Raw genomic sequence first — 22,761 nt, forward strand, 5'->3', positions numbered from 1 at the left:
TACCACCTCTAAACCCATGTTCTGCTGATGATCTTGTAGAAAACTTTAATTTGAAAATTTTGAAAGTCATAGATGTCATTGCACCTTATAAGGTTAAAACGATTTCTGGAAAGCAAAAGACACCCTGGAGAAAAGCTGCTTCTGTAACAGCACAGAAAAAGGAATGCAGGAAGGTTCAACGCATCTGGCGTAAAACAAAACTTCATATTCACCATGATATCTATAAAGAGAGCCTCCGTGCCTACAATTTAGACTTAAAAAATGCTAGAGAAACATTTTTCTCCAATATCATTAAAACCAACACTAATAATGCAAAAACCCTTTTTGCAACTGTTGACAGACTGACCAACCCCCCAACAGAAATTCCACCTGATCTCCATTCCACGCAGAAATGCAATGAGTTTGCAGCTTTTTATATTGATAAAATTGAAGGTATCAGACGCGCCATCAATATCTCCACGTCAAACAAAAATGTTGGACTACCACCCTGTTCAGGCAAAAATTACGTGGCAAGGATGGCATGCTTTAATGTTATAGACTCTCAAAATCTTGTGGAAACTGTGACACAACTAAAGCCATCCACCTGTTGCCTTGATACTATACCTACCAACCTCTTTAAGAATGTTTTCGACTGCCTAGCAGTAGACATATTGCAGATAGTTAACAACTCTCTCCAATCAGGCAATTTCCCAAAAGCTTTGAAAACTGCAGTTATTAAACCCCTTTTAAAAAAGCGGAGCCTAGATGCCTCTATTATTAACAACTACAGACCAATATCAAATCTACCCTTCATAAGTAAAATCATTGAGAAAGTTGTCCTCCAGCAACTAAATCACTTCCTGGCATCAACTGGTTGCTATGACACCTTCCAATCAGGATTTCGACCCCTGCACAGCACTGAGACCGCCCTTATTAAAGTTGTAAACGACATCCGTCTTAACACAGACTCTGGCAAAACCTCAATACTAATGCTACTTGACCTCAGTGCTGCATTCGACACTGTAGACCATACATTACTTCTGGAAAGGTTAGAAAACTGGGTGGGGCTTTCAGGCACTGTCTTAAATTGGTTCAGGTCCTACCTACAAAATAGGAACTACTTTGTTTCCATTGGCGACTTTGTATCAGAATCAACCAACGTGACATGTGGAGTCCCACAAGGTTCGATCTTAGGACCCTCTTTATTCAACATCTACATGCTCCCACTAGGGCAAATCATGCAAAATAACAATATTGACCATCATTGCTATGCTGATGACACGCAAATCTATGTATCGCTATCACTAAATGACTATCGGCCCATAGATCTGCTGTGCCAGTGCATTGAGCAAGTGAAGGAATGGATGTGCCGAAATTTCCTTCAACGATAATTGTATTTGGTTCTAAAACGGAAAGGCTTAAAGTAACCCAACACCTTCACTCTCTGTCCCTGAAAACCTCAATCAAAGCCAGAAATCTAGGGGTTATCATGGATTCAGATTTACATTTTGACAGTCACATCAAATCAGTTACAAAATCTGCATACTATCACCTTAAAAATGTAGCAAGACTTAGAGGGCTCATGTCCACCGAAGACTTACAAAAACATGTACATGCCTTTATCACTAGTAAGCTTGATTACTGCAATGGTCTCCTTACAGGTTTCCCAAAACAAACTCTGAGGAAGCTTCAGCTTGTTCAGAATGCTGCTGCTAGAGTTCTAACAAAGACCAAAAAATTTGATCATATTACACCAATTCTGAAATCGTTACATTGGCTTCCTGTAGGTCAGAGAATTGATTTTAAAATCATGTTGCTTACCTATAAATCCCTACATGGTTTAGGCCCAAAATATTTAACTGATATGCTTCCACTACATCAGCCTTTTAGACCACTAAGAAGCTCTGAGACCAATCTGTTAATTATCCCCAGAGTAAACACAAAACATGGGAAAGCAGGATTTAGTTACTACGCAACTAATAGCTGGAATAAACTCCCAGAGGATTTAAGACTTGCCCCAACTCTGAGCACCTTTAAAACAAGACTGAAGACTTTTATGTTCGCTATAGCTTTCTGCTAAATCTTAAAGACATTGCACTTTCTAAAAAAGCTTTTTTAACTTTGCCTTTATTTTCTATTTTAATACTAAAATGCCTTAACTTCTATTTTTTTGCATATGTTTTTCTTTTACTTACCTATTATTTTATTTAATTGTATGACAATGTTTATATGTGAAGCACTTTGAGTCTGCCTTGTGTATGAAAAGTGCTACATAAATAAAGTTGCCTTGCCTTGCCTTATTTCAAAAATCGAGTCTGACTGTCAATAACAATTAGGGCTGCCTGAATGCCATTTTTCAGGCTTCGAATACTCGTTGGTTTTTCCGAGCGAATATTCGAATACTCATTCCAGAAAAACACACCATCAAAAACAACATTAATAATCCCTATATACTACCTGGAACCGATTTGGACAGTATCTGCATATTTTGTTGAAGATTTAATAGCTTTTGAACGTTAATTAGTAGGCCTAAGTCAGTTGGAGTTACTTAGTTTTTCCCTGTGGAAGCGAACAGCTGTGGTTCCGTACCAAATCAGCTGTCCTCTGCCGTCTCAGCCCTTGCGGGAGCTTTTCAATCCATTCTGGAACGTGCATCTTTTCAGGGGATTTGTACAATAAATCCATAACAAATACCGAATATTGATTGTCTTATGTGTCCATATTATATCCATTATATTGACCGGGTATTCGCAAGACGCTCACACTCTGCAGCAAGCCAGTCACAGTTAATTGGCGCAGCTCTGTACAGCGAACGTAAACAAACAACTGTGCTAAGGTTAGCATTTCACTAAGCATTTCTTTTCCTCCCGAGATTCCGCTAATGTTGTTATAAAGTAAAGGGAAACAAGATATCTATTCTTCCTCCACCTCTCTTGCTTCTCTGCTTGGTGTCGCTTATAGTTTGCCTCCCTCGCTCTGGTAACGTCACGTACGTGAAACAACGAAGCTCCGAATACTGATTTAAGCTTTGAATACTAATTTTCCCAACGAGTATTTGAATATTCGAATAATTCAGGCCAGCCCTAATAACAATGCGGGACAACGTCTCAATTTGCGGGACGTGTACAAAGTACACGAAAATAATTTCGTTTTCAAGCCCTGGTACTAACTCAGATATTATTGTGTTCTTCCTAGGAAATTAGGCAACCAATTCTTAGAAACACCTATTAATTCAAATTACAATTGTACTTATCCAAGGTTCATGTTGGTAACAGCCCACGTTTAATGATGTACTATCTAGAAATTAGCATAGTACTTTCCAATAAATTACTTTTTCTTAGTTATTATTCATAGCTACACCCATTTAGAAAGGGTTTATTTGATTTACCTTAGAAACTATGGAATTACTTACCTGGTAACTACCTCAAGGTAAGTAACAGTAACAGTTTTCCTCTAGTGTCATGGTACATCTTCTTAAATACTGGGTACGAGGCCGTTTGTTTCCATGGTGTTACCACATTATTACCATATAATTTGTAATAGATACATTCCATTGTCCATGCAGTAAACTGGAACTTCTACCATGTACCTTCTGCAACGCTACTAGGTAAAAGATGACAATTTACCCAGTAAGTAAGCTGAAATTGTACTGTAAAAGGAAGCCTTGTTTGTTTCCATGGTATTACCAGGTTCTTATAATTTGTAATAGATACATCCCATTGTCCATGCAGTAAACTGGAACTTGTACCATGTACGTTCTGCAGCGTCACTAAGTAAAACATGACAATTTACCCAATAAGTAAGCTGAAACTGTACTGTAAAATAAAGCCTTGTTTGTTTCCATGGTATTACCAGGTTCTTACCATATAATTTGTAATAGATTATTCCCTTTTCCATTCAATCAACACAAACTTGTAACATGTATGTTCTGCAACGTTACTAAGTAAAACGTGACAATTTACCCAGTAAGCAAGCTGAAACTACTGTAAAAGGAAGGCTTGTTTGTTTCCATGGTATTACCAGGTTCTTACCATATAATTTGTAATAGATGATTCCCTTTACCATGCGATCAACACAAACTTGTACCATGTATGTTCTGCAACGTTACTAAGTAAAACATGACAATTTACCCAGTGAGCAAGCTGAAATTATATTGTAAAAGGAAGGCTGATACAGTACTGCACCATTGGCAACTACTACAACAATCAGAATGACAAAATGTATTTTTAATGATTTGTTTTTTCTATTTCCTGAAACAATTCCATGGTAACGTCTCTGCCACCAGTCTGTGAGTATAATTTGTAGACAGTCCCTTAAACAGGTAGCAGCCAGAACGTAGATGACGTTGTTGCAAAGACATTGATTGCAACATCATGTCTTTGTGATTTTTTGCGATACGATGTCCTATACTCTCCTCAACACTACACCCGTAATGTAGTGCAATTGTGTTGATGAATCCGATTGCGTGGTAAACCAAAACCGAATACAGGGCTCTCAAGTTTTGAACTGAGTTCAGAGTGAGATTTTGTCAGCGGGGGGTATGTTAACATGTGACTGCATACAAATGTGTCCGCAGACATGGTGACTAATGTATGAAAGTAAGCATCAATGGCCCTTAACACTAATATTCAGAAACAACACTGCCTCAAAAGGCTATTGGTCTGAGCAACACCAGTAGAGGCATAGGCTATACTTTTCCCTGAACTTTTAAACGTTGCAAACGTGCAAAAACCTAATCATATATTTATGTGGCATTCAGTCTAATGCTTAAAATATATCTGTGGCATTCAGTAGGCCAATGCTGTGGTAAAGTGTGTAAAGTATGACCAAGTGTTTCTTTATGTTCAACAGATAGAACTGTATCAATCCCCTGTAGGAGCAATTTGTTAATGTTTGTCCCTATAGTACAATAATGGTAAAAAATTAAAATAAAATAGGCTGCAAAACATGACGGTAACTAAGTAAGTCAAACCGTCCAATCTGAAGGCTCTACATAACCACTCCCCCTATCACTTCCACCAATGCAAAGCGAACAGAACTGATGCTGCCTTTGAGTATTCTAGGGGAGGGCGTAGCCTAACTAGTTTGTGAACGACCCAGAGAAACGCAACGCAAATTCAATGTGAACATTAATTATAATTAATAAAATCCCGGACGATTTAGAAATTCCGCCACACATTTTTTTTTAAGTGTCTCAAAAAGAGGGTATGTCCTGGCAAAAGAGGACATCTGGTTACCCTACGTACGGGAAACCCAGTGGCGCAAAAAGTGAGTATGCACTATATGCGGCGCATAGGGGCGCCGCACCAGAGGGGGCGCCAAAGCGATGGAATATCGCGATGATCAATAACAGAGGGACGTCACTGATAAGGCGCCCCCCCGCTCCTTCGCCTCCCTCCCCTCCTCCCCACATGGCGCTCCAGTGGGCGCCCCCTCGACCACGCCCTGGAGGCGAGAGCCAGAGTGTCTTCATTTGAACCGTATTGTCATCTCATGACACGTAGGCTACCTCAATATGGAGAGGCAGAGAAGAAAGCCCTCGGGGTCACAACATAGAAAAAGAAAGATTGGGAAGGAGAAAGGGGGCGCAGGGATGAAAGAATGCTTTTCAAAGTGGTTGAAAGACAGTCGTTTTTATGTCATTGTATCTAGAGGAGGCTTGTAAATATTCAGGTTAGCTAAATCTACTACTAGTAAAACAACAGGTTACTGTTGCCTTGCAACTGTGTACTGATCAGAATGGAGCCTACAATATAACGGATCATAACAAGAAAAATAAAGGAACTTGTTTGTGGTTATTTTGTTTTACTTCAATCTCTATGCAAGTCTTTGTTTTATGTCAATAGGACCAGTAAAAACGGAGTTATAAAGTTGATACTTTATAACTCCGTTAATAATCCAAAAATTAATAAATTAATAATCCAAAAAATTTAATCGTATCTGAATCGAGACTGAATCGTTCTACACAGTATTGCGATGCATCAAAGAATCGATTATTTTTCCCACCCCTATTGGTTACTGTACTCCAACAGTTCTAACAGAGTCTATTGTTTTGCATGTAAGCTTTTTGGTGAAGCTAGAGTTGCTGACACGCGCCTTGTGGTCTCTCTCGGTCGTCCTCAGACGAGCTTCCATCGGAGTCTCCAATCCTCTCGGTTCTCCATACACCCGGCCAGCTCCGAAGAACTTTCAGCTCCCGCATCTTTCTTAAGCACGTCCACGTACGTTAGCGCGGAACATCCTCGCGATCGATGCCCGCGCGTTGGTTCCCACAGGACCAGCCTGCTGGCCGGGAGCTCCCGATGTCTGTGGCAGTGGCCGGCCAGCTTCATCCTTCTGGATGCTACCCTCTGGTTGAGCCTCGGCAGCCGCCCGTACAGATCCTTTTTGTTAATGTGGGCATTCTGGTCTACATTCAGCACTGCTCGTAGCATCCTGGTGTAGCACCCATCCAAGGACTTCTGCAGGGTGGGCGTCAGGGTCCAGCTTTCGCAGCCATACAGGAGGACGGACTCCACAGTGGCATGAAATAGGCTGTGGTGGGGTATAATAACTGGCAGTGTCTTTCAAAGATACTGAAGCACCATGAAACTAGGGTTAGGAAATCCTAGAAATGGTAATTTTCTGGGTATCCTTGATCTCTTATAGCACGGTATGATGTTACACTGGCACACAGTGGCGCAACTGCCTACTTTCTGGGGGGTATGCAGACACATAGCAGGCGCCCCCCCCCCCCTGGGCACAAATTTGACCTAAAACACACTCTGATATCGAATCAAAAAATTCATTTTGAGTGCACCAGGACAGATATCCGGTGTTTTTTTAGAGGCAGCCTTTCGAAGATGCTCTGCCAGTGTAACATCATACCGTGCTAGGAGATCAAGGATACCCAGAAAATGTCAATTTCTAGGATGTCCTAAGTGTGCATTTTGTCCCCCTCAGTGGCAGGTTTCTTTCTGTAAGGAAGAGTATGCAGTCGATCACTCTAGTCAACAGGCTCTCTGCAATTCACTATTTGACCTAGGCATAAGCGGGATGCCAATTCTTTCCACATCAGATAAGCATTTATTTGGTAAACACTTGCTTCATGGTGCTTCAGTATCTTTGAAAGGCACTGCCAGTTATTATACCCCACTACAAGGCGCGTGTCAGCAACTCTAGCTTCACCAAAAAGCTTACATGCAAAACAATAGACTCTGTTAGAACTGTTGGAGTACAGTAACCAATAGGGGTGGGAAAAATAATCGATTCTTTGATGCATCGCAATACTGTGTAGAACGATTCAGTCTCGATTCAGATACGATAATAATCTTTATTAATTTTTTTGGATTATTAATTTATTAACTTTTGGATTATTAACGGAGTTATAAAGTATCAACTTTATAACTCCGTTTTTACTGGTTATATTGACATAAAACAAAGACTTGCATAGAGATTGAAGTAAAACAAAATAACCACAAACAAGTTCCTATCTTTTTCTTCCCCACACGGCGCCCACTGGAGCGCCGTGTGGGGAGGAGGGGGGGAGGGAGGCGAAGGAGTGGGGGGGCGCCTTATCAGTGACGTCCCTCTGTTATTGATCATCGCGATATTCCATCGCTTTGGCGCCCCCTCTGGTGCGGCGCCCCTATGCGCCGCATATAGTGCATACCCACTTTTTGCGCCACTGCTGGCACAGCATCTTAGAAAGGCTGCCTATAAAAAAACACTGGATATCTGTCTGAATTTTTTGATTCGATATCAGAGTGTGTTTTAGGTCAAATTTGTGCCCAGATCAAAGGGGGGGGGGGGCGCCTGCTATGTGTCTGCATACCCCCCAGAAAGTAGGCAGTTGCGCCCCTGGGGAAACCCATTTGATTCTTACCTGTTCCACTGTTAAATAGCGGCACAAATTGATGGGCACTATCCTGGTAATTTCTCTGTGTGAGAAATACGAAGTGTGGCGTGTGAGCGTGTGCATGGGTTGAATTGCGTGTGTCTCACGCCGAATGCGTGAGACTTGAGAGCCCTGCGAATATCTGGCGAATATCAAACCGGATGTTAACTTGTACCTGCTGAGGCAGCATGCTCCGAGAGCTGCTCTTTAGCATTGTGCTAACAGAGCCTGTCCCTTCCCGTCCTATTAACTGTATTTATAGGACAGAGCCCGATTAAATCCGGATATTTTAATAAGTTGGGTGTTATAAAATAAGATAAGATAAGATATAACTTTATTAATCCCCCGTAGGAGAAATTTGTTTATAGGTTTTAAACAATATGTCCGAGTTGTTTGAATGACAGAAGCTTCGCTAGCTCGATGCTAAAGCGCTAACTGGAGCTAACAGCCTGTCTCCTCCCGTCCTATTAACTATTTATGGCTATGCCTTTTTTTTTTTTTTAATATGACCAAACACAATGGCCAGAGGACCAGCATTCTTTCTTAACTGGCAAATAAAATAATCTTTGAGTTTTACATGTTCTAGAAATTTTCATTAATTGACAGTCCTAATGTTTTTTTTCTGTCTTCTTCTTTATTACAGTATGGAAGGGGAGATTTGAAGGTACCTGGTCAGGGCTTGGTCAGCCTAAAATCCCAGGTGTGGAGACTGCGGGGAAACCGCTCAGAGGACACTAAAAAGCCATCTCTCATTCATCGAGTGGACTCATTGGTTTGCGAATTACCAAAAAAATGCTCCCATAGGCGGATTGCTGCATGGCATTCGCCACTCAAAATGTAGAGGTTGAGGCAGCCTGCATTTTGGTCACTTGCCATAACTCTGTCATGTGTTTATCAAAACAACATCAGTAACATTTAAATTAAGTTGATGTGGACGGCTCTTTTTTTTTGTCCGATTTTTTCGTGTTCAGTGCCTGTTTGTGAGCTATGCATTGTTTGAAAGATAAGCCTTTGATTTTGTTTAATTTTAATATGCCTTTCATCAGCAAGGGTTTGGGGTTTTACAACTAAAATTGAAGTGCTTAACTACTGGTGAACGACGTTGCAAAACATATATGGTACAAGTTTGTGTTGATTGCATGGTAAAGGGAATAACCAGTTACAACTTATATGGTAAGAGCCTGGTAATACCATGGAAACAAACAAGGCTTCCTTTTACAATACTGTTTCAGCTTACTTAGAGGGTAAATGTTCATGTTTTACTTAGTAAAGTTGCAGAACATATATAGTACAAGTTTGTGTTGATTGCATGGAGAAGGGAATAACCTACAACATGTTAAGAGCCTGGTGATACCATGGAAACAAACGAGGATTCCTTTTACAGTGCAGTTGCAGCTTCCTTACTGGGCAAATTGTCATGTTTTACTGAGTAACGTTGCAGAACGTACATGGTACAAGTTCCAGTTTACTGCATGGACAATGGAATGTATCTATTAAAAATTCTATGGTAAGAACCTGGTAATACCATGGAAACTAACAAGGCTTCCTTTTACAGTATAGTTTTAGCTTACTTACTGGGTAAATTGTCATGTTTTACTTAGTAACGTTGCAGAACATGATACAAGTTTGTGTTGATTGCATGGAAAAGGGAATAATCTATTACAAATTATATGGTAAGAACCTCGTAATACCATGGAAACAAACGAGGCTTCCTTTTACAGTACAGTTTCAGGTTATTTACTGGGTAAATTGTCATGTTTTACTTAGTAACGTTGCAGAACTTACAAGGTACAAGTTCCAGTTTACTGCATGGACAATGCAATGTATCTATTACAAATGATATGGTAATAACGTGGTAACACCATGGAAACAAACAGCTTCGTACCCAGTATTTAAGAAGATGTACCATGACACTAGAGGAAAACTGTTCCTGCGGAGGTTGTTACCAGGTAAGTAATTCCATAGTTTCTAAAGTAAATCAAATAAGCCCTTTCTAATTTGGTGTAGCTATGAATAATAACTGTGTAAGAAAAAGTAATTTATTGGAAAGTACTATGCCAATTTCTAGATGGTAGGCCTACATCATTAAACTTGGGCTGTTACCAACATAAACCTTGGATAACTACAATTGTAACTTGAAGTAATAGGTGTTTCTAAGAATTGGTTGCCTAATATCCTAGGAAGTACACAATAATATCTGAGTTATTACCAACCTAAAACAGTTTCAACTAAACAGTACTTAGTTAAGTTGATGGGTGATAGTGGAGGTTTTACTTAGTACTTCAGCTGTAATTCCTCTGTTTTTACCTTCTTATTATTACCAGTGGTAATTACCCAGTAATACACTATGATTTACCATATATTTACCGGGTTATTCCTCTGTATTTACCTTCTTATTACCCATGGTAATAACCCAGTAATTTACTATGATTTATATATTCACCGGGTAAATACCTAATAATAAGGGGGACTGTAAAAGGAAGGGTTACCAAACTGTCTTTCCACCACATTCCGAACCACTATGTCTTGCAGGCAACACTTCTGAGAGGCTTTGTCCAAATAACATTCTATATGGGAAAATTTCTCTAAGGGCTAGAACTCCATGTGCGTATACATTTTGGCATCTCTAGCTATCTCGAAAAGGCAGGAAAAGGGGCGTGACCTCCAACAGTAGAGTAAATGTACATAAGATAGAGGATAGTTTCGTTTTTTGTGGGATTGAGGTGTACATTTGTGGCTTAAGGTTTGTAGACATAACGTTTTTGTTGTCTGGGGTCAAAAGGAGCCGGCACCATGCCACTTATGAGATATCAAAAAGTGAATGTGCATTTCTCTCATAACTTTTTGTCATTATTAAAGAGAGGCCGGATTCTCAGATATGCATTTTGGATGGCTAGGATGTAGGTCTGGGAAGAACTTCAGGCCAAAATCTTGCAAGCGAGCCGCTGGGTGAGGTGCAACGAGATGGGGCACTTGCTGAGTAATTTCCTGTAGGGCTGGAGCCACAAGTTGATAATCATATGCGTCCTTTGAGACCCCCTTTGGTATAAAAGAGACCCCAGGCCTATAGCTTACTTGTTAATGTCCTTGACTCAGTCACCTATTGCATCACTTCCTTTAGGGCTTCGGCCTCCTAATTGATCATTGTAGTATATTTGAATGCCCTTATTCATATATATGACACCACCAACAATTCTCCATATCCGTATGGGGAGGGGGGTGCTTGTGGACAGTAGGGGTGTACACTAGACATAGGCCTAAATAAGAAGCACAATCAGGAGGAGGAAAGACCTCTCACACATATTTAATTAATTGTTTAAAATAACCCTGCTTCGTTAAATCAATGAGCTTGGTGTTTTGCTTTCAAGAATAGGTTATAGACTGTGTCACTATAAAATCTGTCCATGCGCATCTCTCAGAGTGACGTAACAAGCCAACAGACAAAAAAACGAGTCAAGTCAATTAAAATAGAAACATTGCAGCCTTTTAAAGGAAACCTTGGAATATCTGTCTATTTCCTAACCAGCGGACCCTAGTTTACGACAAAAACAACACAATTGACAGCAGCTCCGTATCCGCCCTTGACCAATGTGGTTTTTGGAGCCTTGTAAGGAGCAGAGGGAGCGATCGATGACAACCACCATAGCAACCATGAGAGTCACTTGACGTTGACGCAGGGCCAATGAAAAAAAAGGCCAAAAAACGTAGGCATGTCACATGTTTAAAGCCGTTATTGTATTTAATTAATTAAATTTTTAAATATATATTATATATAAATATACAATTATTTAGTTATAATATTATAAGTAGACCATAGCTTTTATTCAATTATCGTTATAATAAGATCTGTAGGCTATCTGACCATTGACCAGCCTGAATGAAATTCATGTTGACGGTAGCATATGGCACTATATCCCTATTCTCGCACACCCATCTTGAATTTATTAGATCATTCTCATTGCTTCGAGGAAGTCTGGTGCTGTCAGTTTAACGCGCTCTTTTGGCTTGGCAAACATTGTAATTTTTTCACCTGCTGTCTAGCAACAACTAGTCATGTTAGAAAAACGACAACACCATACCGGATCTAGCTACACCGGAAACAAAACAACAAGCACGCCGCACAAACTTGGTGGGACAAGCAAGGATACGGAGCGGATTTAAAACTCCTTAAAAGTGTATGTGTGTTCAAGGCCCAGCTGGGCTGTATCACTTCGGGAGGGGCCTCTCAGTTACTCCCCTCTAGACAAAATCGTCTTGGTTACGACGTTGCCAGTTGTTGCGGCTGTTTTGTTGATGAGTGAGAGGTTGCGGGCGCACAGCTCAGGCTGCCGGACGGTGCTACAAGGAACTTTTATCAACGCAATATTGTTATCCCGCAGTAATCAGCCCGACAGCTCCGAAACGTTAACGGCCCACCGGGAACTCTCCTGACTCTCCTGTGTGTGTGTGTGTGTGTGTGTGTGTGTGTGTGTGTGTGTGTGTGTGTGTGTGTTGTGGCATCCCGCCACGTGGTCCTCGGCCTGGACGGGCCCGGGGTACCGTAGAGGATGGGGTGTACCACCCCCCCCCACCAGCCGGCGAGAGAGAGCAGCCCTTTCGGCACCCCAATCAGGGTGATTGGGGGACACCTGGCCGGTGGCAGAGGAGATATAAAAGGGCTGACACTTGGACAGCACGGCACAGCACGGGAGGAAGAAGGAAGCGCTCGGGTCCACGTGCAGCTAGAGGCCCACGGAGGCCCTAGAGACCGCGAGTGCCTTGGTTGACTAAAGTTGTCTGTTAATAAATGCCCGCAATGGCTTTAACCTTCACCAAACGCGTCGTTTGTACCGGTAACCCGGCTCATTTAAGGAGCGGGTTGCCACATATGGTGGAGACTGCAGGCATGAAGATCCCACTACAACCCCCCGGTAAAGTACCCCACCAATTCGGTATGCCGAACCCGGTCGGGACAGACGCCGCCGGCGCCGCGAGGGACGCCGCCGCCGCCGCCAGGGACGCCGCCGCCGCCGCCAGGGACGCCGCCGCCGCCAGGGACGCCGCCGCCGCCGTCAGGGACGCCGCCGCTGCCGCAAGGGACGCCGCCGCCGCCGCGGGAGAGCAGGCCGCAGCGCGAGGCCGGGACGGGGCTGCGCCGCCGGCCGGCGCGGACGTGCGGACGGGTCGGCCCTGTATGCTGGCGACCTGCTGGGCGCAGGGGACATCTGGTAGTCCGACCATCCCGGCGAGGGTTATGAACCAGGACACGCAGGCCATGGTGGACACCGGCAGCGTGGTCACCCTCCTCCGCCCCGACTTGGCGGGAGGGAGGGAGGGGAAACCCATCGAGGTGGCCTGCGTGCACGGGGACACACGGTCCTATAAGACCTGCCATGTGGTCGTACGGACACCACAAGGGGTGTTTACGGCACGGGCGGGGATTGTACCCAACCTCCCCGTGCCGCTCCTAATCGGGAGGGATTGCCCGATATTTCGCCGGCTTTGGGACCCGGCACTAGAGTCCCGGGGCAGGAGAGATGCGGTCGCCGCCGCGGCAGGAGAGGCAGCCGCCGCCGGCGCAGCGGGAGACGAGGCGGCGGGAGACGAGGCGGCGGGAGACGAGGCGGCGGGAGACGAGGTAGCCGGAGACGACGCTGCCGGAGACGACGCTGCCGGAGACGAAGCTGCCGGAGACGACGCTGCCGGAGACGACGCTGCCGGAGACGACGCTGCCGGAGACGACGCTGCCGGAGACGACGCAGCCGGCGCCGCAGGAGACACCCGGCCCCGGCGAAATACCATCCTGGGCGGGTCCCTCGGCTACCTGGGGCTTGGACAAAGGGTGGAGGAGTGTGGCATCCCGCCACGTGGTCCTCGGCCTGGACGGGCCCGGGGTACCGTAGAGGACGGGGTGTACCACCCCCCCCCACCAGCCGGCGAGAGAGAGCAGCCCTTTCGGCACCCCAATCAGGGTGATTGGGGGACACCTGGCCGGTGGCAGAGGAGATATAAAAGGGCTGACACTTGGACAGCACGGCACAGCACGGGAGGAAGAAGGAAGCGCTCGGGTCCACGTGCAGCTAGAGGCCCACGGAGGCCCTAGAGACCGCGAGTGCCTTGGTTGACTAAAGTTGTCTGTTAATAAATGCCCGCAATGGCTTTAACCTTCACCAAACGCGTCGTTTGTACCGGTAACCCGGCTCATTTAAGGAGCGGGTTGCCACAGTGTGTGCTAGGCGATAGCCTGGTAATGTGTATAAGCCTACGTACGGTAGGAATATTCATACTGGTTTAAATAATAAATGTTATAGTATTTCCCATCTTTGCTGAGCAAGAGTTTTGTTCGAAAGTTCATTGCTTTACAAATAAAAGCCTGGGCTATTGAAGTTTTACGGTAGGCCTACCATTGTCATGCACCTGATGTCAAGTGGACCGGGTTGAATTCATTGCGGGTCTCTCTTATATCTATCTTACCAAATATATTTTATTACTGTCCTTCTCAACACTCCCTGATCTCACTAAAAGGCTAGCAGCACGATATCAAGGGATATTTAGAATAGAAAATAAATTGCGATTAATCGTGAGTTAACTATGACATTAATGCAATTAATAGCGATTAAATATTTTAATCGCTTGACAGCACTAAAACAAATAATAAATATCCTATAGGCTATCCAATAGGAAAGATACTCACAGCGTCTATTAGAGCTATAGTCGGGTTACTACAGGAGTGAATGGGCTGCTGGAGCACCCGCTCCAGCAGCCCATCCTCATGAATCGGGGATGACGATTCAATTAATATTGAATTAATTTAATATAAAAATATGTATTATGTATATATAAATATACAATAATTTAGTTATATTATTTAGACCATGTAGCTTTTATTTAATTATCATTATAACAAGATCTGTAGCCTATCTGACCGTTGAAAATCCACTTCCACCAATGTTTAAGTCTGGTTCAATTATACCAGACATTATTAAAATATTCATAATATAAAAACGATGTAAAAAAATAAGGTTATGGGCAGAATTCGGTTAAAATTCAGCCTCTGCTTGCCCACAACTACATGGTCTAATTTCCTTGTTACACGCTTTAAATTAATTATATTTAAATTATTATGACCATGGAGCCTGTATTTTCTTGCCGTTATCATTACTGCCTTTCTCGATATAAATTCTCGAAACAGTGGAAAAGAGAGAGGGAGCCATAGAGAGGGACAGTGATGCACTGCGGAGCCAAGTAACTGATGGGCTTAACAGGGCCTCTCCTATATGAGGAATATATATATATATATCTGTGTATATTCTGTGAAACGCTCCAATCTAAAATGCATGGGTTTACATTTCATTCTGTGCTGGACGAATAATGTTGGACAATCGTGCTCTTGGACACAATTCAATAGATACTTTCCGTGAGCATGAGAACGAAAGGTTTTTGAGGAGGTCCGCTGTAAAAAACAGGGAAATCCGAGTATCCCTAATACACTACATTTACCCTTTGATGCATTTGTTGTTTTGACACATACATAAGTAGAGGGTGCACTGTACTATCTGTGCACACCCCTTCTGTGGGCGAAGAAAAGATCCCAATTGAAAGGCAATGATTTGAATTTCGTTCTGTGTAGCACGAAATAAATCAGACAATCGTGCTCAGGGGCACGATTCAATAGATAACTTTTCATGAGCATGAGAACAAAATGTTTTTGAGGTGGTCTGCTGTAAAAAAACAGGGAAATCAGAGTATCCCTAGTACGCTACATTTACCCTTTGATGCATTTATTGTTTTGACACAAAGTAGGGGGTGCATTTTACTATCTGTGCACACCCTTCTGAAGACTCTCTCTCTCTCTCCCACCCTCTCACTCTGTCTCTCTCTCTCTCTCTCTCTCTCTCTCTCTCTCTCTCTCTCTCGTTTTGTTCTGTTGAATGTTGGACAATCAAATATATTTGGACACGATTCAATAGATTACTTTCCGTGAGCGTGAGAACGAAAGGTTTTTGAGGAGGTCCGCTGTAAAAAACAGGGCAATCAGATTATCCCTGGTGTAACAGAGTTAGAAAGAGTTTTGTTTATGTGTGAGTTTCGCCAGAGTTAAGCAGCCTAAGATTGTATTATTTCTAATGGAGCCTCTTGTGGAGTTGTGGTGTGCTACAGGTCTGGTGTGTTTTGTCTGTTGCGCGTTGCCGTACCTCTTTAGAGCGGTGTTGCCACGAGACAGGTATGTGCATGCACAGTAACAGTCCTCCCCGTATTGTATTTTGTTTAAGGAGAAAGACATAATTTAGGTGGTATATTTGAATGCAGTGTGTTTATTAGTTGTTTAGCATGCATTGTGAGGATTTTGGAATAGTTTTATTAACTAATAAAACGTTTATTATTATTTTCATCAGACCATGTGCATGCTAACTAGCTTAAAAGTTCGTTATGCTATCACAGTAATGTTACTGCATTAGAAGGTAAATGTATTTCATTTTGTTTTCATACATGCAGAGCCTGTAGGGACCAACAACACAACATTATGAAGACAAATTGTTTGTTTGTCTTCTGTTCTCAGGTATGCTCCAAAGTGTGGTATATGAATGGCAATCTTGTATTTCGGTTTGTGTTAATGTTGTTGTTCATTGTTTTATATGATTACTGTGTGTGTTTGTTTTGTAATGTTTGAGAAGTGGTTGTGTTTTTAGCTATTATTTTGATATAATAGTTTAGTGAGAGTGGTGTTGCCACGAGACAGAGCCTGTAGGGACCAACACCACAACATTATGAAGACAAATTGTTTGATTGTCTTCTGTTCTCAGAAATAAAGAGGATAAAAAGTACATCGTTGTTCATCAATTCCTCAACGAATGACCACCGTTACACAAATACACTACATTTACCATTTGATGCATTTGTTGTTTTGACACAAAGTAGGGGGTGCATTGTACTATCTGCGCACACCCTTCTGAAGACTCTCTCTCTCTCTCCCACCCTCTCTCTCTGTCTCTCTCTCTCTCTCGTTTCGTTCTGTTGAGCACGATAATTGTCTGAGACACGCGCGTTCTGTGTAGAACGTTTGTTTCAGTTTTTGAGGAGGCATGCTTAAAGGAACACTCCACCCATTAAGCTTACGCATTAAGCTTTGCATTGTTAGAAACCCAGTCATACTTTTGAATGGTCATGCAACATTATCTCGTTTACTTACACTTTCTTCTGGCAATGACGCAAAAATTGTCATTTTGCGTCATTGCCAGAAGGAAATACAAGAGGGGGGATTTCTATTGAGACTACAAGCACTAGTCCCACCCTTTCAAACCCGCCCATAGGGGGTGGGACCTAATGCGCTAACAGACCTATCACAGATCAGTGCCAGTGCGTTAGACTTCACCTGCAGAAAACATGGCCGAAGGTACTGAATACGCAAATGGACACAATATGGAGGATTAGGAATTTTAAGAAGTTATGGTAGATACGAATGTTCGTGGCTACCTTTATGAGCCACAATACAGCGACGAGCAGCTGAGGGCTATGGAGGAACAGGAGGCGGCAGAAGCTTCCGCCGCTACAGCCGAGGCAGACGACCTGCCTGCCGCAGACGAGGAGCCCACAATGGCTCGAGCTGGGGCGGATTGGTGGTGCCTGTGCTCTCACTGTGCGCCAATGGACACAGAGCAAGAGTCTGTCTGCTGCCGAGAATTCCAGCGGTTCCAATTTCTTCTGGACGAAATCACGGAATCGGAGGATGACATGGACGTGTGTGTTGTCAATCACCCGAGTTTCGCACCCCAGGCTTTACGCCTCATCTGAACAGTTGGGTATTGGATACATATTTCCGGACCCAGAAATTGTACTGGAAATGCCAGCCAAAGCCCGCCGGGAGAAACAGACATCTGAGCATAGAGTAAGTGTTTGTTTTTTACTAAAACATTGGCTACAATCATTTTGAGTCCCAGGGATCGTGACAATGTAGCTATCCGAAAATAGCCAATCTTTTGGCAGATCATAGGATACGTTACGTTAGCTTGAAGTCTGTGTAATGCTGTATAGGCTACTCAAGGCATAATTTATCTTGCTTTGCTAATGTTGTTCTCTTTCTTTCTTAGACAGTATCGGCTTCCTGTGTTGTCCAGGCCATCACAGGTAATTACCCAACACAAGATGGGCAGTGCCATGGCTACAAGGAGACAGTAGATGCTCAAGATGAGCTGTGAATATTTTGACTCTAACAAACACACACTACAGGTTTTATTTTTGTGAATAGTTTTCATGAAGAAAACTTCAAATTCATGTTGGTTGTTGTGATTTGTTTACTAACCCAAGTGCTGTTATACTAAAGTAGGCCTACTGTATAAGATAAACACTTATTTCAACTGGGGAGAAAAGGTTGAGTTGATATGCTGAGCTACTGTAATTAGCTAATGTTTTTATGCTGTACAGTAATATACAAATGATGCGTTTGAAAAAACGAGGGCAGAAGTCTAAACTAGTCAACGTATCACGGGGATATGTTTACACAAAGTTTGCTCGCGCTAACACTCTCGCTAGGACCATGGGTCCTTCCCCCTCCAAACGGATACAGGCAGGCAGTGCAGCGAGCGCAATGCACTGTGGTAGTTGGAGGATTGCTTACTTTTCAGCCAGTGTGACACTTTCTGCTTTTTCTCAGGCTAATATAAAACGATTTCAATTTTTTTTTCGCACACTCTCTCTCTCTCGTCTGAAAAACGCTCCTATTCAAAATGCATTGGTTTACATTTCGTTCTGTGTAGCACGAAAACATTGGAGAAACGCTGCCGTTCAGAATGCATTGCTTTACATTTCGTTCTATGGAGCACGGTTATTTTAGGAGGTCTGCTTCAAAAATGCAAAAATGGAAATATTGACATATATATATATAACTAGAGGGTGCGCTGTACTATCTGCGCACACCCCTTCTGAAGCCTCTCTCTCTCCCTCTCTTTCTCTCTCTCTCGCTTCGTTTTGTGGAGCACGTTAATTGTCGAAGAAACGCGCGTTCTGAGGAGCACGTTCGTAACAGCTTTTGAGGAGGTCTGCCTACATTTTTTTAAGTATTGACTTATATTTAACTAGAGGGTGCACTGTACTGTCTGCGCGCACTCTCTCTCTCGTCTGAAAAATGCTCCCATTCAAAATGCCTTGGTTTACATTTTGTTCTGTGTAGCACGAAAACATCGGAGAAACGCTCCCATTCAGAATGCATTGGTTTACATTTCGTTCTGTGTAGCACGAAAAAAGTAATCTTTAAAAGACAGTCTTGCTCTGGGACACGATTCAATAGATTAACGTTTGTGCGCATGAGCACGAAATCGCGTGATGCCGGGTTCCATGTGGACGTCAGAATACACAATAGGGGGTCAAACAATCTTAAGTGGCGTCACATCCTATGCCACACCACCATCGTGGAGAGATGCCACCATCATTATTGACTGCTTGAATGAAAAAATGGTGAGCTTTCAACAAATAATCGAACCGATTTCGAATTAAACTAAACTACAGTTTTGGTTTGGTTTACCATGTGTCAAATCTTGACAGAAAGCAAATTGGAGTAGTTTAATTTAAGGCATTCCGCCAGAAAGTCTTTAGGAAGTCAGGTGACGCAGTATAAAGAGCGAAAATGTACATGAATGGAGGAACTAGTGGTTGTAGAATGTTGGTGTATTTTAGTGTCTCTCTGTTGTTCATATTTCTAGTCTAGGGACAGGCCAGGGCCTCTCATACTGATACAGGGTGTTCTGCCATTGTTATGTCTCAACAAGGTTGAACCGACCTGGTCCTCCGGGACATAGCCAGGGCCAGATACCTTATCAATGCTGAGAGTGCGTCTGTTCACGTGTTATTCATGTATCCCCTTTTTGTATAATACTCGCCCCAACCCTTTGGTTCGACGAGAAGAGGGTTCGACAGCCAAGGAACAAGTCATCGACCACCGGGTCCACTATAGATTATTCAACCTAAGTCTGTATCTCGCTGTATTACATCCTGGAATAAACCATCTATTCAACCCTCTAATCCAACCTGTCAAGCTGCTTTGATTTCGACTTCAAGAATTACTACTACGACTGAAAATACACAACGCAGAGTCTGTCTGAACAGTTTAGAAATAAGATGAAATCTAACATGGTGGATGAATGGGTCAAACAGGACTTTCACCATTCCACCATTTGAGGTTCATGTCACGTATTATTTTCAGTACTACTACTTGGCTAGGTTCAGGTGACACAATTTGAGGGCTAGGCTATTGCCACAAGCCCTGAAGACAAATTTATCACATGTGCTGTCAGCACCAAAATGGGTAACCATTTGAGTAAATAATTTGGTTAGTAAGTGGGTTTAGTTTGAAGTATATATCGGCTATAGGTAATCTAAGTTGACAATTTCACATTGAAACTAGTTAGATCATATACCTGACCTTTTTTGACGAAATGTCCAAATGTATCCTTTCTTTACATTAATCGGCTGCGGAATAACCTTTTGGCTGAGAAAACTATCTTGGTCGGAACAATGAATAAATAGCACAGAGAAATGTCCCAGCACACACTGAAACGACGATGCATGTCAACCACTCACTGCAACACAATTTACCAAATATAAACATCTCCCTAGTCCGTACAGTCCACCAAAAAGTAGCGATGGATGACAGTAGGCTACTAAGCAAAAGCTGGAGGAAACAATTCCCTACTATGGATTCTTTCATGTCATGTGCAGTATTGTGGGATGCATCGAGACGATAGAATTCCTCACATTTCATTTGGATGTTTCTAACATCCAAAACACAGACCCTTGCCTCACAAAAAGTCCATGTGTGCGTGGCTTGCTCTTGAGTTCTCTGCAGACGGTGAGGCTGTACTGCTCTCCTTTGCAACCAACATAAGGCTTGCTGTTTGCATCCACTGAGACAGATTATCTTCACGTGAGAGTTTCAAAATGCAAATAAAAGTTCTTACAGAAACGAGGAAGAAACGATCATAGTCACTTGCTTCCAAATATTACCAATGAGATTTTATGTTTAAATTATTTAAAATTATCAAGACACATTTTAGGGTCAGGGACTCAATTAGTTCCCTACACTTCACTATTACATCACTGTCAACATGAAACTTAAATACTGTCACAATTCCTTTTGATTATTTCTAACAAATTCAAGTAAAATATTTTTTTACATATCTTCAATCATTATTATCTTCAGTTAATTGGTCAGTCATTAATGTTATTTTTGATCAATAAACTGTACTTAGACCCATACATTACCATTATTGAGTGGCTCTTCGTCTGTGAAGAAAGAGTAAATTGTTACTACGTTGCTGGTCAGCCAACCAGGGAACAACATAATCAGATGAACTCTTATTTACCTGCTTTTTCATCCACAGGCCTGGAAACCCCTGGAAACCGATTCAAAGTGATGTCACACCAAACCTCCTCAAACATATCCAGATGCACATCAAATGATAATTAACTAGCATGTTAAATACAGTATATATTCTGAATATTTGTACTGTATATATACCGTCTATACAAGGGCCATCAGTCAGCACTGTGGTCCAACATGGGAAGAGAATTACATAGAGTATACTTTTCAACATCAGTGGTTCCCCACCAGTGTGCTGGAGAATATGGTGTGGCTTGAGGCAAGACAAGGATTGGTGTAAAATTCGGTGAGATTGGACACATAATGCTGTCATGGGTTGGTAATCGAATAGATACTTAAGATTTGCTTTAATGTTGATTCATTGTTCCATGAAGAGCAAGTTATTGTGTCATTTCAAGAAATTACAAAAATGTCTTCTTTAATTATGAACCTTTATCAATCTAACACTTAATCTACACATTTATTTGTCATACTTATTTGTGTCTGGCAAACCAACCTGTTAAATACCCTGCAAATTATGTCTGACATTTTTCATTATGACGTCCTACAACTTGGTTAGTGTCTTGAAGTTCTGCTTGGTATTGTGGTGTTGCTGTGGTGTGCCTCCAAAAGGGTTTGGTACCACTGGTCTATATTCATAGCGATAGTTTGATAATGTCTGGTAATGTTAGAGTGTGTTGCTAGTGTACAGCAGTGGTTGAAAGTGTCTAGTCGTGATTGGTAGTGTCTAATAGTGATTCATTGTGCTTGATAGTATCTATTAGTGCTTGATATTGATCGATAGTGATAGTAGTGATTCATTGTGTCTGGTAGGTATTGATGTCCCATAGATTGCTAGTGATTGGTTATAGTGGTGATTGGTAGTGATTGATAGTGGCAGTGATTGATGATACTCATTCACCTTGGCGGATGCAGGTGTCTATGGGAAGAGGTTGGCTCCACCACTGCTCCCTCTGTTTGCTAGAGAATATGAGAGAATATAGACCACCACATGTCTAGAGAATATAGACCACCACATGTCTAGAGAATATAGACCTCCACATGTCTAGAGAACATAGACCTCCACATGTCGAGAGAACATAGACCTCCACATAGACCACCACATAGACGAAAACATAGACTTCTACATAGACCACCACATAGACCACAACATAGACCACCACATAGACCTCCACATAGACCTCCACATGTCTAGAGAACATAGACCTCCACATAGACCTCCACATGTCTAGAGAACATAGACCTCCACATATACCTCCACATGTCTAAAGAACTTAGACCTCTACATAGCCCTCCACATGTCTAGAGAACGTAGACCACCAAATAGACCTCCACATGTCGAGAGAACATAGACCTCCACATAGACCTCTACATGTCTAGAGAACATAGACCACCACATAGACCTCCACATAGACCACCACATGTCTAGAGAACATAGACCTCCACATATACCTCCACATGTCTAAAGAACTTAGACCTCTACATAGCCCTCCACATGTCTAGAGAACGTAGACCACCAAATAGACCTCCACATGTCGAGAGAACATAGACCTCC

The 22,761-nt window shown here is 42.5% G+C and overlaps 1 protein-coding gene across 7 annotated transcripts in view; it reads right to left on the bottom strand.

Annotated features, from left to right (window-relative positions):
- mpp4a (MAGUK p55 scaffold protein 4a) overlaps window positions 1–22,761 on the bottom strand; it is an 80,819-nt gene that overhangs the window by 9,914 nt on the left and 48,144 nt on the right. For 6 of the 7 annotated variants that reach the window (XM_060076425.1, XM_060076426.1, XM_060076423.1 and 3 more), the window contains 4 exons: window positions 22,108–22,166; window positions 21,345–21,371; window positions 21,190–21,219; window positions 21,089–21,109 (listed from right to left, as the gene is read on the bottom strand). In XM_060076425.1, the coding sequence (XP_059932408.1) occupies window positions 21,089–21,109; window positions 21,190–21,219; window positions 21,345–21,371; window positions 22,108–22,166 (137 nt within the window). The remainder of the gene's footprint in view (window positions 1–21,088; window positions 21,110–21,189; window positions 21,220–21,344; window positions 21,372–22,107; window positions 22,167–22,761) is intronic. The other variant, XM_060076424.1, reaches the window with a different exon arrangement.

This window comes from Gadus macrocephalus, chromosome 16 (assembly GCF_031168955.1).
Source record: "Gadus macrocephalus chromosome 16, ASM3116895v1".
Classification (NCBI taxonomy): Eukaryota; Metazoa; Chordata; class Actinopteri; order Gadiformes; family Gadidae; genus Gadus; species Gadus macrocephalus.